This window comes from Rattus rattus, chromosome 3 (genome assembly GCF_011064425.1).
Source record: "Rattus rattus isolate New Zealand chromosome 3, Rrattus_CSIRO_v1, whole genome shotgun sequence".
NCBI classification, from domain to species: Eukaryota; Metazoa; Chordata; class Mammalia; order Rodentia; family Muridae; genus Rattus; species Rattus rattus.
Genome location: NC_046156.1, coordinates 204,679,738 through 204,705,007, shown reverse-complemented (window position 1 = coordinate 204,705,007; position 25,270 = coordinate 204,679,738). Strand labels below are relative to the sequence as shown.

Sequence of the window (25,270 nt, the reverse complement as noted above, 5' to 3'; positions counted from 1 at the left end):
GAGTCCTTATGGAAGGCTATTAGTTTAGACTGTACAGTAGAGTTCCCGACAGTCACACGTGACTGTGCAGCGTGTGAAATGTGGCAGGGACAACTAAGAAATGTTCAGCTAACTTAATTCAAATTTGGGAGCCATATGTGAATAGAACGTCATGGTTTGTGATTATTTACCTGAACACACAGTTATAGTTCTCTTCTGTTAAACTTGTTTCAACTTTTCTTTTTTTTTTACTTGAGTTGCATTTATTTTCATTTAGTTTGATATGTGGAGATACTTATATATGAAATACCATATTTATAATGAGTGGGAACAGAATATTCTATCTAGATTAGAAGTCTTAGGAATTCTATTTAAGAGTGAATTGGATAGATCTGATACTAACTCAGGGACTGGTTTTATCCTATATATTGTTAAAATTTAAAAAAAATTAGCTTATATTCAAAAATACAAAAGAATTAAGAAAAACAAGGAAAGTTTCAAGACCACAAGCTCAAGCCCTGCTGGTGCACTGCAGAGATGTTCTTGAAGGAGCTTCAGTCTGCTGAGAATGTGCTATGGTGCCAAGGCAGGGCTTCAGAGGAGGAGCTGCTGGCAAGGCTGCAGAGTTGGACCAAGTGGATTGCTGGTCACATGCGTGCAGGCCTGAATCCATACCCCAGCTTCAACTCACAGCAAAAGCTGGGTTCACAGCACCCACCTGTCTCCTGGGCTTGAAACTTGGTGGTCACCATGTGTAGTCAATTAGTGTATGATGGGCTGAGCTGGAGCTCCTATCTGAAAAAATATGTGGAGGACAGTTTCAAGGAAACTCTCCATCCTGACCTCTAACACATGTGAGCCCCCTCCCAACCCCCATACCTACCTTGTGCATACAGATGTTACCGATAGCCAGAATTGCCCATTGCTTCACGTTTGGAGCCAGAGCCCTCCGCCTGCTCTTGATCTCCTGCTAGCAGCTCCCGAAGGCAGAACTCAATGCGAAGTAAGCCAGCATCACGGAGACTAAGCAGTGTCGTTTCCAGAGTCCCACCCCTGAGCACAGAGGAGAAAACATAGGAAGGTGGAGCTAGACAATGAGTATATTATCCCTTGAGGACATTTATTCCTCTGTCTGTCCGCCTGTCTGTCCATCCGTCCAACCATCCATCCATCCATTCTGACTTGTTTTGGTTTTAGCTTTTGAGACTGACTCTTGCTAACATCCCTGGATGGCCTGGTACCTGCCATGTAGCTGAGGCCAGCCTCAAACTCCTCTAGATTCTTCTGTGTCAGTCGTTTGAGTTCTAGGTTTATAGGTGTGAGCCACCATGCCTTGTGAGTACCAATCTATCTAGTTAGAAGAAAGTAAGGATGAAAAGTTAAATCAATATATGCATATTGATTTGTTTGTTGACACAAATTTTTATTATATTGTTCACTACTTTGATTTTTTGTTTCTCTAGTTTTAGAAACTTGGGTTTTATTGATTGTAGAATTTCATAATTCTCTTTTTATGGCTTTAGAATATTTTATTCTGTGCAATGTTTCATGATCTATTATATTTTATGAATCCCACTACATGGGGTCATTTAGATTGTTTCCTGTTTTGCAAATGAAAAAATGCTTAAGTGAGAAATAATTTGTAAATATACAAAATGTTATACACTTGACAATTTATTTATTTATTTATTTATTTATTTATTTATTTATTTATTTTGCAAAGTTCCGGGGATAGGGATAGTTCTTTGTTTTTAAATGGGGGACCCTTAAGAACCTGATGAATAATAAATGAGCCCTCACATTAGGAAAATGCCATGTCTTGTTTTTCCCCAACTGCCCAAGTCTCACTAATCCTGTAACCCCAGTCATTGACCCAGCTTAAAAATCTCTGGTATAAAAACAGTATGGAGACATGATTGGAAGTTTTTTAAATTGCTAATATTTATTTTCTAATTTTCCTCAAATGAGAATAGATTGTATTTTTACATATTCTCTCCCTCTCCCTCCCTTAGCCTTCAAAGCCAGTTCCATTTTTTATGGGATATTTAATTAGTCTTATAAGATAGGTTCTCTTTTGGGCAAACTTTCCCTCATCATGTTTATGGATGGTTCATAGGAGCATTGTTGTACAAGATAACAAGCATGTAATATGTACAATACCACAAACCATGCTTTACATCAGTTAATGTGTATTTTGTCCATGATTCAGCGTTTGTTCTTAGTTCATGGAGAATGACGAAAATGCTGGGTTATCTGATAAAACTGGCATAGTCGTAGACAAGGTCCCCAATCTAAATATGGCAGAAGAGGTTTTAAGATAACTTACATGGAAGTTCTAATTGAATAGAGACTATAGCATAAAGAGAGAGGAATATGATATGAAGACAGGTGGATATGATATTTGAATCAGAAAAGGAAAAAGGGACTAGAACAGAGGAAGAAGGAAAACCCAGTAAAGATAGAATTAGTTGGCATAGATATTATCCAACATAGAAACAAGCCTGGGACCCACAGTGCAACACTCAGTGCACAGAACTTTCTCATTAAGAACAAATGTTTCTAGAGTGTCAGCCAACATGGGTACATTCTGGCCATTTGTCAACACCACCGACTATTAATTAATGCATAGTAGATAAACAACAGATGCATAGATGAATGTAATTTTACAATGGAAGTCTTTCAATGCTCCTTTCCAGAAGATAGTTTTAAATTTGGTGTTATTTATTTAATATACACATGCTCAACTGTGCATATACACACACTTTTGCTTTCAAATAGACTATTTTCCTATTGTACTTATAGTTCTCCTTTCAACTTGCCAAACTAGTTGGGCATGCCCTTTCCGTGCAGAATGACCTGTTCTTTGTCATAGCCTCACGCTGCTCTGGAGTGTAGGTGTCAACATTCACATGGCATTGGCATTACATTTGCTATTGATATTTCCTAGGTCGTTTATGGTGTTCATTTCCCCCCAAACTTTTTGCCCCTTGTGAGAGGATTTCATTCTCTCCTTAGATAAGCTCATGTGGGCTACTGTCGGCTTGAAAGTAGCAGTATCATTAAGTGTGGAAACATTTCTGGTCTCAAGTGTTGTTCACTCCATAACTGTAAAAGAAAGGTTTCTGTGTCTGATAGACCAAATTCTGAGTTGCTTCTGGCACAGAACTGCGATTTGAAGTGGGAAATATGTCCTCTAGTCACTCTCTTTGTTGTTAGGGTTGGAGCAGTAATAAGTGGGGTGCATTTTGAGTTTCTTTATAGAGTAATATGAGACAGTGTTTAAAAACACACAGAGATTTCCCTCTAGGCATCTTCTGATAAAAAGATAGTATAAACAACACATACAGGTAGCGTCTCAGAGCACATAATCCCTGAAATGGCTCTGTTGGGTTGGAAGTGCAAGAAGGAAACGGACTGTGGTGACTGGTGTACGTAACTTTAATTTTTTCAAATCCTATTTTTAATGATGGTTCTTAAATGCTTTAACCTTCCTTGTAACTACCACCCACCAGAGGCAGTGGAAGAGAAAGGATGGGGGTGGTGGTGGACCTGTTTAGAAAGGTTCTTTGGAGCAACTCCCATCTGTCTTGTCTGGAAGCACCAGTTCAGTTCACAGGTTAGCAGGCAGCGGCAGCTCAGTCCACTTTCAAACACTTCACAGATACACCAGCAGTTCAGTAGAGTCAGGTTAGCAACAGGGGTGACACAACCTAGCAGAGACACCCAGGCCTTAGCCTCAGCTCAAGTTAGAAGGAGAAGACCAGCGGGACACAGGAAGAAGGAGAAGACCAGCGGGACACAGGAAGAAGGAGAAGACCAGCGGGACACAGGAAGAAGGAGAAGACCAGCGGGACACAGGAAGAAGGAGAAGACCAGCGGGGCACAGGAAGAAGGAGAAGACCAGCGGGACACAGGAAGAAGGAGAAGACCAGCGGGGCACAGGAAGAAGGAGAAGACCAGCGGGGCACAGGAAGAAGGAGAAGACCAGCGGGGCACAGGAAGAAGGAGAAGACCAGCGGGGCACAGGAAGAAGGAGAAGACCAGCGGGGCACAGGAAGAAGGAGAAGACCAGCGGGGCACAGGAAGAAGGAGAAGACCAGCGGGGCACAGGAAGAAGGAGAAGACCAGCGGGGCACAGGAAGAAGGAGAAGACCAGCGGGGCACAGGAAGAAGGAGAAGACCAGCGGGGCACAGGAAGAAGGAGAAGACCAGCGGGGCACAGGAAGAAGGAGAAGACCACGGGGCACAGGAAGAAGGAGAAGACCAGCGGGACACAGGAAGAAGGAGAAGACCAGCGGGGACATAGGAAGAAGAAGACCAGTGGGACACAGGAAGTTCTCAGCTGTGCTTCTCTCAGGGAAGTGAAGACCAGCGAAGATGTAAGACCTCCAAGTGTTGCACAGCTAACTGTACCAGCAAGCCAAGCTCTGTCTCTGTCACTCCATGGAGTCCTATTATACCCTCCAAACATCATGTGCCCTTCGCATGTCTTACCTCAGCATGTGAATCCAATCAGCCCGAGTCCTTGGAAGCGGCAACAGACTGCAGCACACCACCAGAAGTTTCTTGGTGTGTTTCTCTCTATGGAGTCCCGACAAATGCAGCTCAACTATGCAATGTAAGGTGGACCAATACATGTGTGTAGTTATCGAAGAGTCCTTTATCATGTGTCCTTTCATGTATTTGCTTTAGCAGAACATCCTCTCTCCTGTGTCTGCTTCAGTGAACCATTCCTTCACAAGTCTGCCTTAGCTTTTCATCTGTGTCCATTTTAACGAATGGTTCCTTCATGTGTTTGCCCCAGCAAAACACCATCCAACCGACTTTCCAAAGAACCTTAAGTTTGCACTTCAGTGTGCAGGGCAGGCTAGACTGTGAGTCTAGTCCTACCTCCAGTGTCCCTGGCACTGAGACCTTAGATAATTTCACTTTGTTTTAAATTATTTCATGAGCAACTTATGCAAAGCAAGGTGAACTGGCATGAAATATGAAAAACAACATTTTGAAAACTTGTTATTTCTAAGATTGGGTTAGTTCTAGTGATCAGAATTTTGATGTTTGGGACATGTTTATGATCTTACGCCCTTTCAAGAAGACTTTAGTCAGTAAAGATTTGTAAAGGAAAAGATTAAGAGAACAAGACAAACGTTTTGAATTAAATAATATCTAGTAGGACATGAGTTTTTATTTCTCATCAATCCTAATTAAGAAAATTTCCTCACTGTTTATGAACCAAAGAATATGAGTGACTTATATTATCAGATACAAGGCGACACAAATACACATATTTTGTTACTACTTAGAACTTAAATTGAAATTTGTCTTCATTTATATGATGTATTTGTGTTCATTGTTCACATTTAGTCTTTCTAGCCTCACTGATTGCTCAAGTTTCTATTTAACTTTCTTAAGATTGCTGTTGTATTTTGTTTGTTTACTTTCTGATAGTATGTTAGTTGTTTACCTTAAACTTCTAAATCATTTACGTCTACGTACTTAAGAATTCTAGATAAAGATAGTGAACCAAACAAAAACTTGCTGGTACAACCGCTCTGGAAATCAGTCTGGAGGTTCCTCAGAAAATTAGACCTAGTACTACCTGAGGACCCAGCTATACCACTCCTGGGCATATCCCCAAACGATGCTCCAACATATAACAAAGACATGTGCTCCACTATGTTCATCGCAGCCTTATTTATAAGAGCCAGAAGCTGGAAAGAACCCAGATGTCCTTCAACAGAGGAATGGATACAGAAAATGTGGTACATCTACACAATGGAATATTACTCAGCTATCAAAAACAATGACTTTATGAAATTCATAGGCAAATGGTTGGATCTACTTTTGATTCTTCATCATAAAAATTATAAACTTTTTCCATCAAAATACAAAGAAACCTGACTTTATTCTCCAATTCACTGCCAGACAGTAACCTATGTATTATCTGTGTGGGTGAGGTACAGCTGAGACCAGCTAGCAGTTCAGCACCACAGTAAGATCTGTATTTGGAGTGTAGAGCAAAGAGAGTACCTGACCAGGAGCCGAGCATCTGCCCAGGAGCACTGGGAAAGAGGATGGATGTTCGGCCTCTTCCTCCCAGGCCAGCAGGCACGATGACAGCTCAGTGTACAGGGCTTTAACTTCCTAGTCAGGGCTCAGCGCAAAGGCAGGTGCACTACTCTTTCTTCCTTCAGCTCTGAAAAGAGCGGCCCTCCCTTTCTCCTGTTCCTCATTATTACCCCTTAACCACAAGCATTTGTTTACAGTCCTGCCTCTTCAGAGATTTGGAAATGTCCTGGTCTACTTTTCACCGCTGGGAGGAATCAGGATTTGCTGCAGTTTGCTTGAAGCAGATTTGCAGTGCATTGATGTGGCAGTGGCAGGAGAGTGATCGGATGTGCTTGGTGAACTCTGAGACTCCTCCTCAGCAGAGGACTCTCCAAAGATATGTGCCTCTGTCTGATCAAGTTTGCAGTCACCCAGCTGGTTCTAGAAGCTGCCTTTTAAGTGAGCCAGGGAACACATAATGTTTTCTGCAGTACTCCCCATATGTGCACTGAGTGGTCACTTCTTCCTCGGCATTACAGAGAGTGGGGAGATGCAGAGACGAACAAGCCTTCCATGTTCTGCACCTACGAAACTTAGCAAATTCCTAACCCCTGAGTTCCTCTGGGCAGCTTTCCCTTCTCTCTGCAGACTGGGTTTAAAGCTCACCCTCCAAATGTCCCATAGTACGATTTCCATTTATGTGCAAAGGCCGCTGTGCTGTGATCACCTGTTGACTAGTCTCCCTTTCACAGACTCTTCAGCGGTGGGGCTCTGTTTCAGCCCGCTTTTTGGTACATCTAACTGTATTGTCTTCCCTGGGTGTATGGAGGTATGCTACGTGTTCTGATTAGTAAGCTAAATGTGTTTACTATAAACCGAAACACTTGTTTCTCTGTGACATATATCTGACTTTTTTTGTTTGTTTGTTTTGTGGTGACAGTGATGCTGGAGTAATTTTTGTGAGAATTTTCTTCAGGGTCAAAGCAAACAGTTCAGCAGCTAACAGTTACACTCTTTCTGTACTCACTATTTTGAGTGCTGAACGGACCAGCTTAATCCTCTCAAACATTTTGTAGGTAGATGATTACTAGCTTATGTTATAGATGAGAAAACAGAGTCAAACAAGTCTTAAATTTTTCTTGGTTCACATACCAAAGTTGTAAAACCACTAAACTTTAATGTCTGTGCTTCATTGTGCTTAAAAGGAATGCAATTTAAGTATTCTTTCATGAAGTGCTGTGATGTGGTGCTATCAGTCAGGATCCAGACATGCTAATTAAAAGCACACTAAATACAACAGAAAGAATATAATCTAGTCAAGTAACTAGACTGCTTATCCTAAAAAGCACAGGAGGAACATTGAAGTGACATATTTACATAAAATCATTCATCCCCATAACCAATCAGGGCTGAAAGATCAAACTAAAGAGGTTCTGGTTACAAAACTATGGGTAAGAGGTTTTGCATAGCTGAATTTTTGACTGGCTTCAGTTACTTGAGGAGCTCAGGGTAGCCTTATGGACCTGGACTGCAGCTCTTGAGGGCAAGCTGTTGCTCAACTGTGTTTGCACAATTCAGGGGCCAAGAAGTTTATGCTAAACCAGATGGAGTGGAATGAGTGGCTTCTTCACTCTGCTGCTGGTGGAGCAGCCCTAACGACGATGGTGTTAGCAACTCTTTCCCTCCTTCCTAATTTCAGTGTCCTCTTAGAACTCGGTGTGGATAACAACTTAGCAGGGGAGCAGGTAATGAGAGACTAAGGTAGGAAACACGTTCTTAGTGTCAGGTGACTTATTAATTAATTTGTATGTGTATGCGTGTGCATGCACATGCACTTACAGGTATGGGGGAATGCATGTGCCATGACATGCATGTAGAAGCAGGACAACTCGGGTTCCCTTCTACTACCTTTATGTAGGTTCCTAGGTTTGAACTTTGGTCACAGAAAATGCCTTTACTGGCTTAGTCATTTCTCTGGTCCATTGGCAGCTTCTTAAAGATCATGGACAGGTGGCCTTAGAGCACCAAGACATGAATGTTTATTACTGAAGTGGTGGGAAGTAAACTCAAGGAAGTTATGGCAGCATCTTCTCATGCACCAGTCAGTCCCCTAATCGCCTTGTAGGGTACTGGGGGCCTGAGCAAAGCACGGAGATGAGAGCTGGAAAGCTCTGTAGCATTTTAAAGGAGAGGAGCGTTGCTTGGTAATGTGTGTGAGGCAAAGTACTGCACTGACAGTATTTAATATTCTTTTTTATTCGTTTTAGATAAGATGGGAAAAAAACATCACATTGGGGGAGCCGCCAGGATTCTTACATTCTTGGTGGTGGTAAGTATTCTTTATTTCATTTTTATGTGATACTAAACTCTTTACGATCCCCTACTCTCATTTTCTACAGTTGTGAACTAAAAGGTTGTATTTGGAGCCAAAAACAAAACCTCAAGACCAACATCCTTGAATTTACTTAAAGATACTTCTTTTGACTCCGACTGGAATTGGAGCTGGTGCGCGGGGTTTTAACTGTGCTCATGACCTTCCTTTGGAGAGTTGCTATAGGAAATACCATAGGTCCGATGGCACATCCAGTGAAGTGGATTTCCTCAGGGTTGCAGAGGACAGCTGTCCGAGATCAGCCTTCTAACGAGGGCTGTCCTGATGACTTGTAGGCAGCCTATCTTTGCGTGATGGTGGGAGAGAGGGAACGCAAGGCATCAGTGTTTATTCTTAATGGGAACTAATATCATCGTGATGGTTCTGCTCTCATGATGTCAGCTAAATGTGATTATTTTCCAGAGACCTCACCTCAAAGGGCCATCACACAGAGAGTCAGGACTTCAGCGTTTAAATGTGGAGAAGGTACAATTCATGCCGTAGCAGCCTCCTTTCTTGTCTTGCTGTGGCAGATAAGGATGGCACTTTTTCTTTGCTCTTAACTTACTTACTAACTAGCTATAAGATTGGTTTCTATAAAGAGGGCTAAGAGTTATCATGAGACTAAGTTAGTACTAGACAGTCCTCTGTGTTGGTGTGCCAGCCTCCCAGTTTCTTCTCTGAGCTTCACTTCTCTTGGGAGCACTGAGGGTAGGAGATAGAAGTCTGATTGGCATATTCAACAGTAGGCAGTCAGATCGTAAAGTGACAGCAGCAAACAGTAGATCTGGTGAACTCATTAGAGACTGGGAAGCTGAAGTTGGCAAAGGGTGGATGTAGTGAGCCGTTCAAGAGCCTCAGCTCGGATGAGAGTAAAGGGTGACACCTGGCAAAGCATGCGGTTGACTGGGAGAGGGTTAGCCATCCTGGGCTCACACAGGAGAGGTAGATGAGCGGAGCTTGCTACTACAAGGGGTAGGAAAAGAGTGTACCATCACACACATGCTGGGGTCTCTAAGAAAGACGAGTCCATCTCTGCTACTGTGGTGAGACAGGAGTGCAGGGACACTTGTAGGTTTGATGTTAAGAAATGCAGTTCTTATTCTTTGTCAAGTGTGATGTGAGAAGTTCTGATGAGGTCGCTCAGCACAGTGATTATGGTAGTGGACGTTTTAGGTGGGAAATTAGCTTTCCTGCAGCTGCAATTGGGAGGACAGATCTTCAGATAGCTAGCTGGGTGTCTCTCTCTCTCTCTCTCTCTCTCTCTCTCTCTCTGTGTGTGTGTGTGTGTGTGTGTGTGTGTGTGTGTTGTGTGTGTCCCTCCCTCCCTCGCTATCAGAAGCATCACCTGTTGCCTTGACCACTCATTTCTAACATCATCTTTAAAGGAAGGAACCAAAGGGCCTCTTTCAGTGTCAGGCATGGAGTTTCCTCTGTACATTATTTAAGCATCATCTTTTTAACCTCTTCCGTAGACACATGACTTACTTGAAGTTCTGTGGCACTGGAACCGCACTTGGTCAGTTGTGGTTGTGGGTTTCCCGTTTGTCTCTCACACACAGCAGGAACAGGTGCAAGCCTTTGTTTGAACATTGTTCCTGTAATTGGACCAACCGTCCATGTCCACTACAGTTGTGCAAGGTCATTGTGCTGTTTTCTGGGTTTAAGTCTGGTCTCTTGTATAGTGTTAAAAACAATCAAAATTGTAATTTGGTATATGATGTAGTGAAGGTATTTAGATCTATACTCTTTTCTTTTTTCTAACTCAAGGGGATTGAGCTTGGGGGTCTAATGCATAGTAGGGAAGTGGGGAAGTGCTCTGCTTCTGTACTGTAGCTTCAGCCCTAAATTTGTAGCTACCTTCTAAGTGCCATTAAGTCTTCCCTTCTGTTGACATCTTTATAGATGTGCTGATGCTTATGAGTATAAAGTACCATAGGCGTTACCATAGATGTCTGTTCATATTGAATATGTGGAGTAAAAGAGTGAGGATGTTTAGTTTTTCTCTACGTTTATTTTTTTATGCCTATTTCATTTTTTCTACTTCTTCACTAAGTTAACCTATATCTTCATCACAGTGATTGATAACAACGTCCTACATCCTTGTCCTGTCTTTGTGCTAGACTTAGTTCTTTATCTATCAGCTATCAGAAGCAATGGCTTTTAAACCTGCCATTATTCCTCCTTTCTGTGACTCAGAGATTCAGAAGGCATGTAATCTATGTTTGTTGAACTTAACGTACAGCATATGTAATATTTAACAATATTCTCTTGGGTTTCCCCACAGAACTATCAATATGTTCTTTTAACACTTGTTTCATATATGTCAGTCCTGGATGATTAACAGTTTTGAAGTGAAGGTGCACTCTGAGTACTACCAAAAAGCTGTGGCTCTACCCTTCCCGAACAATGCGTGACCAATAAGCATCCCTGACCATTTTGCAGAGGGAAACTTTTACTGAGGGCTGAATTCAATCCAACAGATCCATGGCCGTGTTGTCTTAAGAGTTTAGAACTGGGCCTTGTAGTCTGTGGTCTGATGAATGAGGTAGGTCTGTGTTAGTGGTTCCCTTTGTCACTACCCAGGAGACTGCTGGTGCTGATGGAACCAAGTATTTGACTATTTATAGCTTATGGAGCCCAGCTAAGACCAATCAGTGGACCAGCTATAGTTTTATGACTTCCTGTCACTTTTCAAAAGGATTTGAAATTGGAATTGTCGTTTTGTTTAAGCCTGTGTACTAAATATAAAGTAAACTTTGTGCAAACTATATCACCCTCCAGAAAATTGGTGGACTAGATAAACAAGTCAAAAAAAAGTATAACAGAAGTATGTGTGTTATGATAAAAATATAAATATATATTTATAATATAAATGCAGGTGCTGCATTCACTCTTGTCAGGAGAATAAGAAAAGGCATTGCAGAGGAAGTAAATCAAAGCTGAACTGAAAGGTAGTTGAGGACAAGTATCAAGGGCAAATAATAGTTAATATAGAGGTGTAAGAGGGGGTTGACTGTAATAGGTAGTCGAACCACTTACCATTGAGGTTGTGGTACTATGAAAAGGAGTATTCACAGCTAGGAAAAAAGGCAGAGGCCAGATTAGGAGTTATAGAGTCCGTGAAGCATTTTGGATTTACCACTTTGACATTTTAAACGAAGTATATTTCATGATTAGTTCAGTGCTTTTAGACTAGTACTGGGCATTATCATGGAGAGGAGTCAAAGGGTTGAGAACAGAGGTAGAGATTGGTATAGGGGCTTGTAGTTGTTTAGCTGAACAGTGGTTAGGCATTCTTAGACTTGAGTGATGGGATAGACAGTGATGCCATTGAGGAGGTAATGCAGACGACATAGGTTTTAGAAAGAGGAGCAAGCATTAGTTTGCATAGTTTAAAATTTGAGAACTTAGGTAGAGATGCCCTCTACAAAGTGAGAGGTCTGGGTCTATAGCGCTGAGATAGCTATGTAACCATTTGGGACTTAGCAGCATATACCATAGAGCAGGCTAAGTGCTCAGAAGTGAAGGTATCCATAGGACATAACAAGGCAAGACTTGTGGTCAGATGGGTAAAGAGGTAGCTGACAGTTGCTGGGGTTTTCTTTTAAAGGGACATCTTGAATCTGGACCCTTATCCTTGCTCTGTGGCTCTGTGTCTTCTCTCCTTCCACCTTGGAGTTGAGTTTTTGAGATATTTTGGTTCAGTTATCAAAAATGCCTTAAAACATTGTGATTTGAAATATACAAGACCATTGTAATCAACTTTTTTCAGTTTGAGGGTTTCCTGGAGTAGTTGAAGGATATAATGTCATGTGTAATGTTTCCAGAGTTCCAGAGTTAGCATAAAACACAACCTAAGAGTGAAAAGTCAAAGAAAAGAACTGGAGAAACATACATACACACACACACACCACATGCACACACACACACACACCACATACACACACACACACACACACACACACACACACACACACCAGCCTTGGGGAGAAGAGGGATTGTGCTGTTGAGGAAGCAGATGGTTTGTAACCTTCAGTCTTACCTCTGACCTGATCTCTGCAGAAGCGGTCTATCCCTTTTGTACTATGGTGGAACATGCAATTTCCCAGTTTCAGCTTGTTACCTTCCTCTAGAGCATATAGCACTGGAAATTTACTTCTTGTTTGTACTTGTGAACAAATGTTCCCACTTCTTCCATTAATTTTAAAAATAAAAATTCCAAGAAATTTCTTTCCTCTGAAGTAAATGTATTTTTAAACCCATGAAATTTGAAAATAGAGGCTCACAAAAACTTACCGTCTGATGCCTTAATTAAAAAATACTGTGCATTTTAATTTATAACATAAAAATTAAAACTACCATTTAAAATAATCTTAGGTCTATACATTTGTATTCTAAAATATATAACTGATAAGATTAACATAAGGACTTAGTTCATTTCACTTGACAGCCGGAAATGAAATCAGTGCTAGCACTGGTGATTTTAAGCTCAGGATGACATGGCATAGAGCTACGGGGAGCCCGACACAGGACGGAAGAGTTAGAACACTGGAGTGGCCTGCTGGGCAGGAGTGGTAGTGATTGGTTGGCTGGTCCTCACTGCTGTTGGTGTGCCTTCCGGAATAGTCAGTGAACCACAACTGCAAGACAGCCAAGGCAGTACCTGGGAGAGGAAGAAGGCTTCAGTCAGCGTGCAAACGGGGTAAACGTGCCAGAGTTGCTGATTCCATAGAGAAAAGGCAGACTTTAGTCTCAGAGAGGAGGAAAGGAATGTGTGAAATAAGGAAAATGTGCTGGAGACGAAAACAAAGAAAACAAAGCCCCTCCCGACACCCCTCCCCCCAAAAAAACACAGAATGAATCTTTTGTAAAACAGAAAGAATTGGAAAGAAAAGGAAGACAGATTTTATTTATTTAGTATGCAACTTTTTCCTGATTGGGCTAGCTATAAGAAACCTTGTTAGAATAATTTTTTTTTTCTGCTTTTTTTTTTTTTTTTTTTTTTTAAACCTTATATACATTAGAAGGTTTATTCCCTTTCCCGGTTTCGGGCAAACATCCCCTCCCCCCTTCCTTATTGTTCCTTTAACAGTCTAGTTCACTTTCAGTCTTAAACCCAGGGCTTCCCCTTCCACTTTTAGGATATTCATTGCAACCCTATCAGAGTCATTCCATGATAGTCTTTGGGTGGTGGCTTAGTCCTGGAAGCTCTGGTTGGTTGGCATTGCTGTACATATGGGGTCTTGAGCTAGAATAATTTTTTAAAGTGCTTTAAATGTCTTAAAAGTACTTTTGCATATATCATCATTTGAATCCTCATAAGCCCCTTAAAATAGATATAATTTTCTCCATTTTTATCAGAAGTGAAGCATCTTGATTTGTAATCAGAGATCATTTCAATAAGGGTTAAGATTTATTTTTAATAAATATTTATTTATTATTTTTATTATGTGTGTGCATGTGTGTGTGCGTGCATGTGCGTGCGCGTGCATGCGCATAAACACATGTGCAGTGAATGCAGGTCCCTCTGGAGTCAAGAGAGCTTCTAGAGCAGTCAGTTGTGATCTGCCTCATACACATACCTGGACCCAAACTTGAGTCCTCTGTAAAAGCAGAACGAGTTCTTAACTGCAAAGCTAACTCTTCAGCCCCAGGGGTAATAATTCTGGTTTGTTTTTTTATTTTATTTTATTTATTTTTTATTTTTATTAACTTGAGCATTTCTTATTTACATTTTTGATTGTTATTCCCTTTCCCAGTTTCCGGGGCCAACATCCCCTCCCTCTCCCTTCTATATAGGTGTTCCCTCCCATCCTCCCCCCCATTACTGCCTCCCCCCAACAATCACGTTCACTGGGGGTTCAGTCTTAGCAGGACCAAGGGCTTCCCCTTCCACTGGTGCCCTTACTAGGCTATTCATTGCTACCTATGAGGTTGGAGTCCAGGGTCAGTCCATGTATAGTCTTTGGGTAGTGGCTTAGTCCCTGGGATCTCTGGTTGCTTGGCATTGTTGTTCATAAGGGGTCTCAAGCCCCTTCAAGCTCTTCCAGTTCTTTCTCTGATTCCTTCAACGGGGGTCCTGTTCTCAGTTCAGTGGTTTGCTGCTGGCATTCACCTCTGTATTTGCTGTATTCTGGGTGTGTCTCTCAGGAGAGATCTACATCTGGCTCCTGTCAGTCTGCACTTCTTTGCTTCATCCATCTTATCTAGTTTGGTGGCTGTATATGTATGGGCCATATGTGGGGCAGGCTCTGAATGGGTGTTCGTTCAGCCTCTGTTCTAAACTTTGCCTCCCTATTTCCTGCCAAGGGTATTCTTGTTCCCCTTTTAAAGAAGGAATGATTCTGTTTTTTAATTGAATTTTTTTCCTACAACATATTCTTTAAAATCTTTTTTTACTGGTTCTCTGTGAACTTTGATATTGTGCATCTAATTTCCACTCATCTCCTCCTCCCATAGCCTTGTCTTCCACCCTTGCTACCTCCAACTCAATAGAGAGAAAAAAAATCTCACCGTGGAAGCTGTAGTGTGTCCCAGTGTGTCTCGCACTATATCCTTTTGGCCATACTTCTTTGCTTCTTTGCAAATGGTCATTGCAATGACTTTTCGGTCTGGTATGAGGCCTCTGGCTTCTGTTACTTTTTTACCTTGGAATTTTACTAGGTCTCCTTTTGGATATTCTGTTATTGCTCTGTGTTATGGAGATCCTGTAGTTTTGGATCTATAAGACTGGTCCCCTTTATACACTCCAGCATTTCATTGATTGGGTAGATGTTGGGTTAGGCCAATTCAAAGTCCTTGAGGAATTTATTCATATAGTCTGTAAGGTCCTTGCACACACTTGTAACTGCTATTTTGAAGTTCGTGTCTTGTGCCAAAGGTGCTTTGCATTTCTCAGGGATACTGTAGTAAGGTGCTGGTGGGAGCACATTGCCTTGACTTTTCATGGCCTTGTTTTTACAACAGTGTCTAGGCAGTGATAACTGAGATAATTCTAGGTGTCGATATCTGGTCTTGTCTTTGTTTGCTGTACGTTCCTTTCCTTGGTTTCTGTCGCCTTAGGAAGGTGTGGTGGCTGTCCATCCCTGGTCCAGAGTGCTTCTACGGTCCGTGAGTGTCACAGGGAATAGGACTGGGCTGGTAGAAAAGGCTTGGAAGGGCTATGGAGAGAGCTAAGAGGACCCTTTGCACACCAAGAGGCAGGGTCCTAGGGAGTTGAGGTGGTGTTGGGGGCAAAGGTCATTGAAGTGGGACAAAGCCTGTATCTGCAGTGACAGGGATATAAGGACTGGGGCAGGGCATCCTGTGTCTCTGCCAAGTGTTGGAGTCTCTAGTAAATAAAATGGAGGTTGATAGAGGGCTGGTGGTGTTAACAGGACTGAAATGGAAGACAAGAAAGAGAGTGTCATCACCTATCTGAGTCCAAGCCTGGATTAGCCAGGCACTGGGGCTCCAAACAGAAAGGTATCTGCTTATAACACAAAGGAATGGGATGGGCTACAAGGGAGAGCTGAGAGGGCCAGCAGAAGAGAGCAACGCTGGATTCCCACCAAGGGCCAGCTGGCTCCTCAGGGAACATAGTGGGGTCAGTAATTCTTTACCAGCGCTGATTCACTGTTTGAGTAGTCTCTAAGACTTGAGGTACATAGCCTGTTAAAGGGGCAGTTTACATGCTGGACGTGTAAGAAAGGACTCGGGATGTTTTCTCTGGAGTTTTCTCTGCAGTGAGGCATCTTTGGACCACTGGCAGCTGCAGAGAAGGTAAGGGTGTGGTTATCATAGGATACTCAGGAACAAAATTAGAGTAAGAGGAATAGAGCTAGGGTATTACTCATGGGGTCTTCCCTGCCATTCTTATAATAATGGATGCTGTTCACACAGCTGAATCTGTGTAGACCTGTCCGTAATCAGAATTAGGAGACTTGAAACTTGAACTCTCATTGCTGAACCTACACAGAAGCAAAATAAGGTAATAATTAAAAAGTTTAAGCCCAGCCCTCACCTTTATTGTCTTAGTAAAATTATATAATTTGTCTTAAGTAATAATTCGGATCAAGTGCAGGATTGTGGTGTTTGAATTTAACACAGATCCAGTGGATGCTAATTTACCAGACTTTAAAATATGAACTCATCATTAATTCAGGAGCAGAAGAATTTTATAAAATGGAGCAAAATTTAATACTCTGAAAACTATGAAATACTAATTACTATGGTAAATGCATGTGTGAAAATGGTAAGGTGAAGAGTTTCTTCTGCCTGTTTTGAGTGAAGTACCTGGGTCTTGTGATTAAATGGTTTTGTTCAACAGAGAGTAAGTTAGCACACTTTGTGGTTGTGCAGTAAGTTTTGTTGTGCCTGGGACAGTCACTTAGAAGATGAAGGAGTGACTTTGGCTTACGGTTTTGCAGGTTTTAGTCTATGACTTATTGGCTTATTTTCTTTGTCCCTAAGGCCGCTCCTCGTGGGTGGAGCACATGGTAGAGCAGCCACGAGGCCTAATGGTCTGGACATAGAAAAAGGAAGGATTTGGTATCTCACTTCCCACCTCAAGGATACCAGGAGGTACCCTTTCTAGGATACTCAGTGCCAAGCTGGGTACGCTTTTAACATGGGGCACATTCCAGGTCCAAACTTTTGTAGGGATTGTGTAGAGAAGTGACTTCCCTAGCTGTTCATACTTGAACTTACGGCTTTTTTTCTCAAAAATATTTTTTCCCAAAGGAATTTCTTTCTTTTTTACCTTTTAATTTTTCAAATATCTATTTTTAGAAAGCCCATTATCTGCATGCTGTACTTGAGGTTCTACCTTCTGTTTATTAACTTTATAGTCTCTTGGTAGCCATCTTGTTTTCTCTGTTGCCTTCCCATAAATGCTAGCTAACTCACACTTGAATCATGGCTTTAGGGGTAGAAGTAAAAGCTATTTTGATGAGAACCAGAAATTTGGACATTAGCTTTGTTTTCCTTCATTCATACTGGGTGGATGTTAACACTGAGTCTAATAATGGACACCCAAATACTTTACCACTTGGTAATTTTGCTTCTGTTTATACAGCGCTTGTCTTCATTTATAGAATTCACATTTCCACTTCTTTCTCAGTGATAATCACAGTATGTAAATCTAAAGCATAAACTGCCATGTTGAGTTCACTGTATACCAAAGGTAACACTTGGCTTTCAAGCTCCTTAGTCTGTAGCACCTCAGTCTGTGGAGTCTGTCTCCACAAAGGTCTAGAGACTGCACTCTTAGAGCTCCTGGGATGCAAGGACCAGGAGGACCAGGTTGAGTAGTCATCAAAGAGCTCATAATAAAACCCGGTCAGGGGGGTAAATTAAGTATCTCAGTGAATCTTCCTCTGAGGGATAAATTCACTGTCACTATATGAGCCCATGGGGCATTTGTGAGTTTTAATGATGTATTAAATACCACTTTTATATTTTAAGAGAGTTAGCAGTTCAGCAACTTTCATATCAGCTCATCACTGCTTTAAGATTCAGTCCCCTGCGTGCTATGGGTGTGCCTTTTGTTCCCACAGCAGTATATGGTATACATAACCCAGATAAGAGTTTAAAGACTACTAGAAGAAAAGGTAGTTCAAAGTTTGTTTTTTCAGTTCATGAAGGGTTTAATACAGAGTATCTTGCTTTAATGACCTTATGTTCTAAATTATAAGCTAAGACTAGAGAAGTTAAGAAGTTTGTGCACTGTTCCTTAGTCAAGCATGCATCAGTGCCAAAACCGTGTCCTTTGGCCTTCTTGGTGCTTTATGGTTGTTAATGTAGTCCCTTGGTCCCAAACATTAGGGTGACAGTCAGAGTGCTAATGGCCTATATTACTGACATGATTGAGCCTTAGAAGAAAATAAAGTTTTAGAACATCTTCTCCACCTGTATTTATTAGAGCTCAACAAACATAGCTATAAAGCAGATGATGCCTTTTTAAAACATGCATAGTCTGGTGCTGAACTTTGCCCTCTTTGGTTTTGTAATTTTGTTTCTTAAAATTTCATAATTATGTCTTAGATTACTCTAGACTTAACTATGAAATGCAGTTTCTAAAATAAAACATCCTATTTTATGAGCTTTCTTTGGTATATTTTCTCCCATTGTTTCCCTGGCCTATCTTGGCTGGATAACCTTTGACTCCACAGAGTAGACAAAGTGAATGCAAGTCTCCCAGTTTGCTTCTCCGTTGCTGACCTGACCAAAAGCAGCTCAGAGAGGAAAAGGCTTATGTGGCATACTCTAGGTTACCCTCAGTCCATGCCAGAAAGGTGAGAGCAGGGTCTCAGCAGGAACTGAGACGAGGAGCTGCTCATGGCTGGTTCCCTCTGATTCCCTCAGTAATCTTAGTCCACCCAGTAGGGCCTTCCACTCAATCAGTACTCAGGACAATGCCCTAAGGAACGCAGCAGACAGTGGAAAGGAGGCAGCTCCTCCATGGTGGCTGTCTTTTCCCAGGTGTCTCTAGTCTGTGCCATGTTGCCATAACTAGCCAGCGTAGCATGGAAAGAATTTACACTTACCTACAAGATGGCTTGGAACAAGGCTACCTATGACTAAAAAATCTGTGGGGCAGACAAATGTTTTTAGGTGAGGCATTTTTTTTTAACCTTTATTAGAGAAGACCAAAGTCCTCTAAAGTAACATCTATAACCTTATTTTATATTTTAATTTGCTAATTATCTGCAAACCTGACCATGTAAACTTTTGGTTGCCCGTTAAATTTGTTAGCGACAAAACAGAAGTAAACAGGTCACTGCTATAAGATAAATATTCATGTGTGTAAAATAAAGATTCGTAATCATTTTTAGGACATAGTCAGTGAGGGCAGTAGTTGTGAAATCTGGTCTTTTAAATGTAATAGCCAAGAGAGTGCTGGTGCATGACTGTCAGCTCAGCACTTGGGAGGCAGAAGCTGAAGGCAGAGGAGCTCCCGGCCATCCTTGCTTACATAGAGTTGAGGACAGTTTAGGTAACTTTATGTCACATAGAGAAAAACAAACAAAATTAAAAGTTACAGAATGACTTTTGGTAGACATCTTAGGACAGTTGTAGGAAATGGAGCTTTGGGCGTAAGGACATTCCGAGCTGCCCATCATGGCGCTGTGTAGCATATCCTGTGACTGCTGAGTAAACACTGCTTTAGGGCTTTACATTTCCTTAGCAAGTTGCAAACCGGCAAGCACAGTACACTCAGGCCTTCGCACACCTCCATGTGGGAGTCTAGCGTACTTCTCTGTGTCTGTGACTCTCATTCCTTTATCTTGCTGGGCTCTGGGGAGGTCACACACAGCCTTCATTCTGGTCAAGACATTGAACTCAACTTACTTTTGTCTTTATTATCGTCTTTATATTTCTCTCTTACTTTAAGATTTTAATAAGAAGGAAAAGTAAATTCTTTTCTATGTAGTGGAAAAGGAATAATACCTACCTCAGACACTGGAAGGTGACACTGCTCAGTTGTTTGCTTCCCTTCTTGAAGGCAGTCCCGCTGAGTTGATGCTCTTCACTACCAGGCTACTGTGTTTCTTTCTTGTTGAGGAGAGGACCAGAAAGACTGAGAGGTGTCAAAGGTCAGAGGCTGCTGTGCCCTCACACAGATGAAAGCTTGGTCTGCAGTGCATCTTTACGGAGCAGTGTGTGTGCCCTGCTCTGAGAGCTGCATTCTCTCAGACGTTCCTGGGAGGCTGTTGCTCAGTGGAGCTCTCCCCAAGGAGGGGAAGACAGACTTCTGTCTCCTCCAGCCTGCTCCACGCTAAAGGGACAGCCTTGTACAGGATGTGGAGGTGAAGTGAACCTGGACGAAGTGGAGGTCGTGTGTAGACTTGGAAAGATGGGGTAACATGGTCAGCCCTGTGCCCAGGAGGCCGCAAACTTCTGCCTGTGGTGATGCTGAGCTAACTTGACAGTGGAAAAGGGGACCAGGGCCTTTTTCTTAAAGTATAATTTTTTAATTATTATAGGAAAGGAATTGGGGTGATTAGTTGCAAAATTATTAACCTATTTTGGTAATTGAAGAAGGATCAATGGAGATTTTAGGAAAATGTTGCTTGATTAATGCAATGTGCTGGCTAGGGTGGGGGCCTGTGAGCTGGGTGATAAAATTGCCTTACACAAAAGGAACAACATTTTTGTTATTAATTACAGAAGGACATCATTTATATTTTTATTCTTCATGTGAAAGTTGGGTGAAGTATTCGTTCAGCTAATCGTCAGTCATGTGAACAGTCAATTATAAGGACAAAGGTTTCCAGCAACTTATAAGGGTTTGATCCTCAGGACCAGACAAAACCATACTGTTTTAAAATTACTTTCTCCTTTTAGGAGAATGCCTAACACTTTAGAAAAATGTTTAGGTAAAATATAGTTTTGGCATTAAGGAACTGGCCTGATCTTAAATCTCTCAGAGAAATACCCGTTCTGAAGGAGAAAGGGTTTGCATGAGAGTTAAGTGTCTTATGTTGTTGAACTGTGATTTCATGTCCTGTCATATTAATGATTTTTTAATGTTCCATAATTACTTTTCAGTGTGTTTTGGGATCTCTACTGTGCAGCTCCAGAGAGACGGGAAACCTGTGAACACTCGAGCGAAGCAAAAGCCTTCCATGATTATGTAAGAGAACATACACTTGAAGACAAAGTGTCATTGCCAGGTTTTATTTTCTAATCACTGCACTTAAAAGACATATTGGGCCACTTAACTTTTTTCTGTGGTACTTAAGAGCTGTACCTGTATACCTCGTAATTTAAAACAGCAGAAGAAAAGGATGTTTGATGTTTGCCGAAACAGCGCAGAGTGGGACTAAGTCCCAACATGAAAGGCACTTACCCTTAGGCATATGCGACTCATACACTCAGATATATGCAATTTTGTAATCACAGTCTGTCCAAATTCACTTTTTTTTTTTTTTTTTTTTTTTTGCGGGGGGGCGGGAGGAGTTAACTGGAGATCAACCCAGGGCCTCCCTCACACCTGGCTGACAAATGCTCTCTTACTGAACTACATTCCCAGGGTCTGAAATTCCAAATGTGCATAAATGCAACAGTATTTCTTTATTTCCAAAACAATCATCTTAAGCTCCATGTAAATAATATACTCTTGTAGAGGAGTTAAAAAATACTGAATTAAAAATAAAGAATATTTTTACCACTTCTACAGAATTCAGTTTCTTAAATAAAATTTATTTGAATTAAAGGAAATATTAAAGAAGAGACTTAAAAAATTCTAAGCAAAATAAAAATGTGGTTTAAAAAGATTCTTAAAGGCAGTAGATTCCCTTTTGCTTAACTATGCCTTATAAATACAAATTTCACTTTAGAAATCAGATTCTATTGAGGTAAAAATGTCTTCAGGAAACAGTTACATATAAGATGGTCCTGGGAGGGGTCTTCTTGTGTAGCTAACTAGAGAAGAAATATCGATTGAATCTGAGATGGAGGAAATTCTGCCTTCCTCTTCTGAAAATAGTCACGTCCGGAGCCTAAAGAAATACCTGGCGACATGTACTTAACCAGAGGGATGCATGTCTTGGTGGTAGAGGGAAGCATCATCTGCAGGAAAATCTTGAAAAATGGAACTAGATCTCAAAAGAGAAACATACCTGTTCTTCTAAAGGGAAAACTAGGAGACTTGTCTAGAAAACTCATAGGCCCTAAAGGGGTGGCAGAGGGTTTGCAGAGGTAAGGAGTTAGGCTCCTGGGTAGGAGGTGGTCTGCACCCTGACGGGTGGCTTGCCGTGGTCACCTTACCTGACACCAGTTGTACTCATCAGCTCCTGGGACAAGGAGAACACAAGGAAAAGGGAGAGGCAGGCAAATAATCAGGGCTCCAAGCAGTGTTTGCCTGAGCAGTGTGGCTTTGCTCTCTGACACCTTGTCAGGAGAGAACGGAAAACAGCATGTCAACCAGGCAGGTTCCAAGGGTCCGGGCAGCTGGATTCTTCATCTTTCCTGTCCTTACCCTAGAGACACGTGTACAGACTGGGGTTACCATTAAGTCACACTCATGCCTACTAAGTTTTAACATTGGAAGTCACTAGCGAGAGCCAGTGCTCTAGCATTACAGAAGTTTTAATATCTCCATGTACAGCTTAAGAAACTAATTGGGGCCAGAGAGATTGCTCAGTCACCGAGAGGAATTGCTGGTCTCCCAGAGCCATCTCCTGAGTGTGGTTCTCAGCGCCTTTTTAAAAATTAATTAATTAGCTAATTAATTAATTTTGTGGTATCTCACAACTGCTCCAGGTTATTTGACAACCCCTGACATCTGTACACACATGGCATTTGCACATGCATGTACACATGCACAAACAAGTAAATCTTTAAAACAAGAAACTAATGCCATAGTGTGGCAAGAGCCACCCTACTGTTTCCATCGAGACTTTACGGGGACCACTGACCTCCTTTAGAGCCTGACTTGACAAGTATAGGTGGAAAAGCAAGCGCCTCCCACCATCACAGCTGCTCCCAGTAGACTTCGTGCACAGGGACTTCCTGAGTGTCTGTGTCACCTAGGCAGGGCTTTTGCAAACTCTTTAGTTTCTGTAATTCACTTACAGAAACGTTCATGAGTCTTTCCTGATTCTTGAATAGTACAGTTTCTGAAGTAGATCTGTCTAGTTCATATCTCATGCATGCAAGGGGTTTGAAAGACTTGGGTGAAGAGAGGGGAAAGGGAAGCAGAGAGACCTCTAACATTGCATGTGCCACAGGTTTTAGAGCCTGTTCTGCAATCTTTCCACCTGATAGTTAATGTTTCCTGACGACCTTATGGTAGTTCCCAAGGAAGCATTCTGACTTACATTTTTTCAATGGCTGAATTCTTTAGAATAAACAGATTTATTAACGACTTTAGAATAAGCTTACTTATAAATTGTCAGATGATTAAAACCTACTTCATCTTTTATTAGCTTTTATCTACATGATTCAAGTGAAATGACTCTATTTTTTAAAAAATGAAATGATAAAAGCTTAAGAAGGTAAATAATGAGTATAGCCCCCTCACTAAAATGTTAATTATCTTTTATATTTGGGTCATGTATCACTTTAGGTTTTCTTCACATAATTTGTATGAGTTACATATCTGTAGTGACTATCAATTTTATATTCAGGAGAGTTCTTTAAAACCATTTTCACTTTTTAGTAAGTTTTTACTTCTCTTCTTAAAATGGACAATAAAAATTTTTGGGAAAATGAAATATGAACTGTACTTTGTAGAGGTATTTTTCTGCAGCATTGGGCATGCACTTTTTCTATGAAAGGTACCTTTGTTTTTGCATGGGTGGGCACATAGTAAAAGAAGTCCGACAAACTGAGCAAGCATACCTTTGAACCATTGTTTGTGCTAAAACGCTGTACCAAAGCATTACTGATATGCCCCTGCCACTGAGGGGTGCGCACGTTTACAGCGTCCTCAAGGCAGTGCCGTGCCTGTTCTCCCCTGCAAGGGTTCCTTCTTCCTTCCCTGCACCGCCCTAAGAGTACTTAACGTAAGTGTCCTCTTGGGCAGTAAGTATGAAACACAGTGTCATTAGTTACATGCTCCGTATCCACTCCAGGCCTTCTGTATGTTACAGGACTGAAGCTTTGCACTTCTGACCAACATCTCATCTCTTCTCCTGGGATGGTGTAACCCATATTCAGAGTGGATCTCCTACTTCAGTTACAACTCTGTAGAATTACTTTACAGTGTGCACACCGATGTGTCACCTAGGCAGTGTTCTAACCCCAGTTAGGTTGGCAGTCAAGGAGAACTACTTCCGATGCTTCTGCTCATGTCTTTTAAAAATTAATTTAATTCCTTTATGTCCCAATCACAGTTCTCCCTCTCTTCTCTCCTCTCAGTCCTCCCTCTCCCCTCGCTTCCTCCTTTTCCCTTTCTCCTCAGAGAAGGGGAGGCCTCCTGTGGATATCAACCCCTTTGGCCTATCATCTTGCAGTAGGACTAGATGGATCTTCTATTGAGGCTAGACAAGGCAGCCCAGTTACTGGTAAAGGATCCCAAAGCAGGCAACAGAGTCAGAGACAGCCTCTGCTCCTGCTGCTAGGGGCACCGCATGAAGAGCAAGCTGTACACATGTACATATATCCAGATGCTGAGCTCCATCTCTTGGATGCTCTCTTGTGGGTGGACCAGTCTCTGCCAGCCCTTTTAGGGCTCGGTTGGTTGATTCTGTAGGTTTTCTTGTGGTGTCCTTGACCTCTCTGGCTCCCTCAATCCTCTCTTCCCCTCTTGCAGAGGATTCCCTGAGCTCCACCTCATGTTTGGCTGTGGTCTCTGCATCTGTTAAACCATCAGCTGCTGTGCGAAGCCTCTCAGACGACAGTTATGCTAGACTCCTGTCTGCGAGTACAGCTGAGTAGCATTAATAGTTTCAGGGTCCCTCTCGTGGCCTGAGTCTCAAGCTGGGCCAGGCTTTGGTTGGCTATTCCTCCATTTCTGCTCCACCTTTATCCCCGCATATTTTGTAGAGGACACACTTTGGGTCTGAAGTTGATGGCTGGGTTGGTGTCCTTACCCTCCATTGGAAAGCTTCCATAGTTACTAGAGGTGGGTGCTTAAGTTCCTTAGCCCCCATCAGTAGGGGATCTTAGCTAGGGTCACCCCATAGATTCCAGGGAGTTTCCAGTACCCTAGATTTCTAGCTCTTCCCAGAGATGCACGCTCCCCTTCCCAATTCCAGTTCTCTCTCCCTCCATCCTTCCCACACTTGATCTCTCCTGTTTTCCTCCCCTCCGCCTGCCACCGTTCTCCTTCCCTCTTTTTACCCCAGTGTCTGTTTTATTTCTCCTTCTCAGTGAGACTCAAGGATCCTCCCTTGAACCTTCCTTGTTCCTTAGTTTCTTTGTGTCTATAGATTGTAGCGT

At 41.9% G+C, this 25,270-nt stretch overlaps 1 protein-coding gene across 7 annotated transcripts in view; it reads left to right on the top strand.

Moving 5' to 3' along the window:
- Ssbp2 (single stranded DNA binding protein 2) overlaps positions 1-25,270 on the top strand; it is a 253,947-nt gene that overhangs the window by 76,777 nt on the left and 151,900 nt on the right. For all 7 annotated transcript variants that reach the window (XM_032899052.1, XM_032899050.1, XM_032899048.1 and 4 more), the window contains exons 3-4: positions 8,295-8,356; positions 20,933-21,017. In XM_032899052.1, the coding sequence (XP_032754943.1) occupies positions 8,295-8,356; positions 20,933-21,017 (147 nt within the window). The remainder of the gene's footprint in view (positions 1-8,294; positions 8,357-20,932; positions 21,018-25,270) is intronic.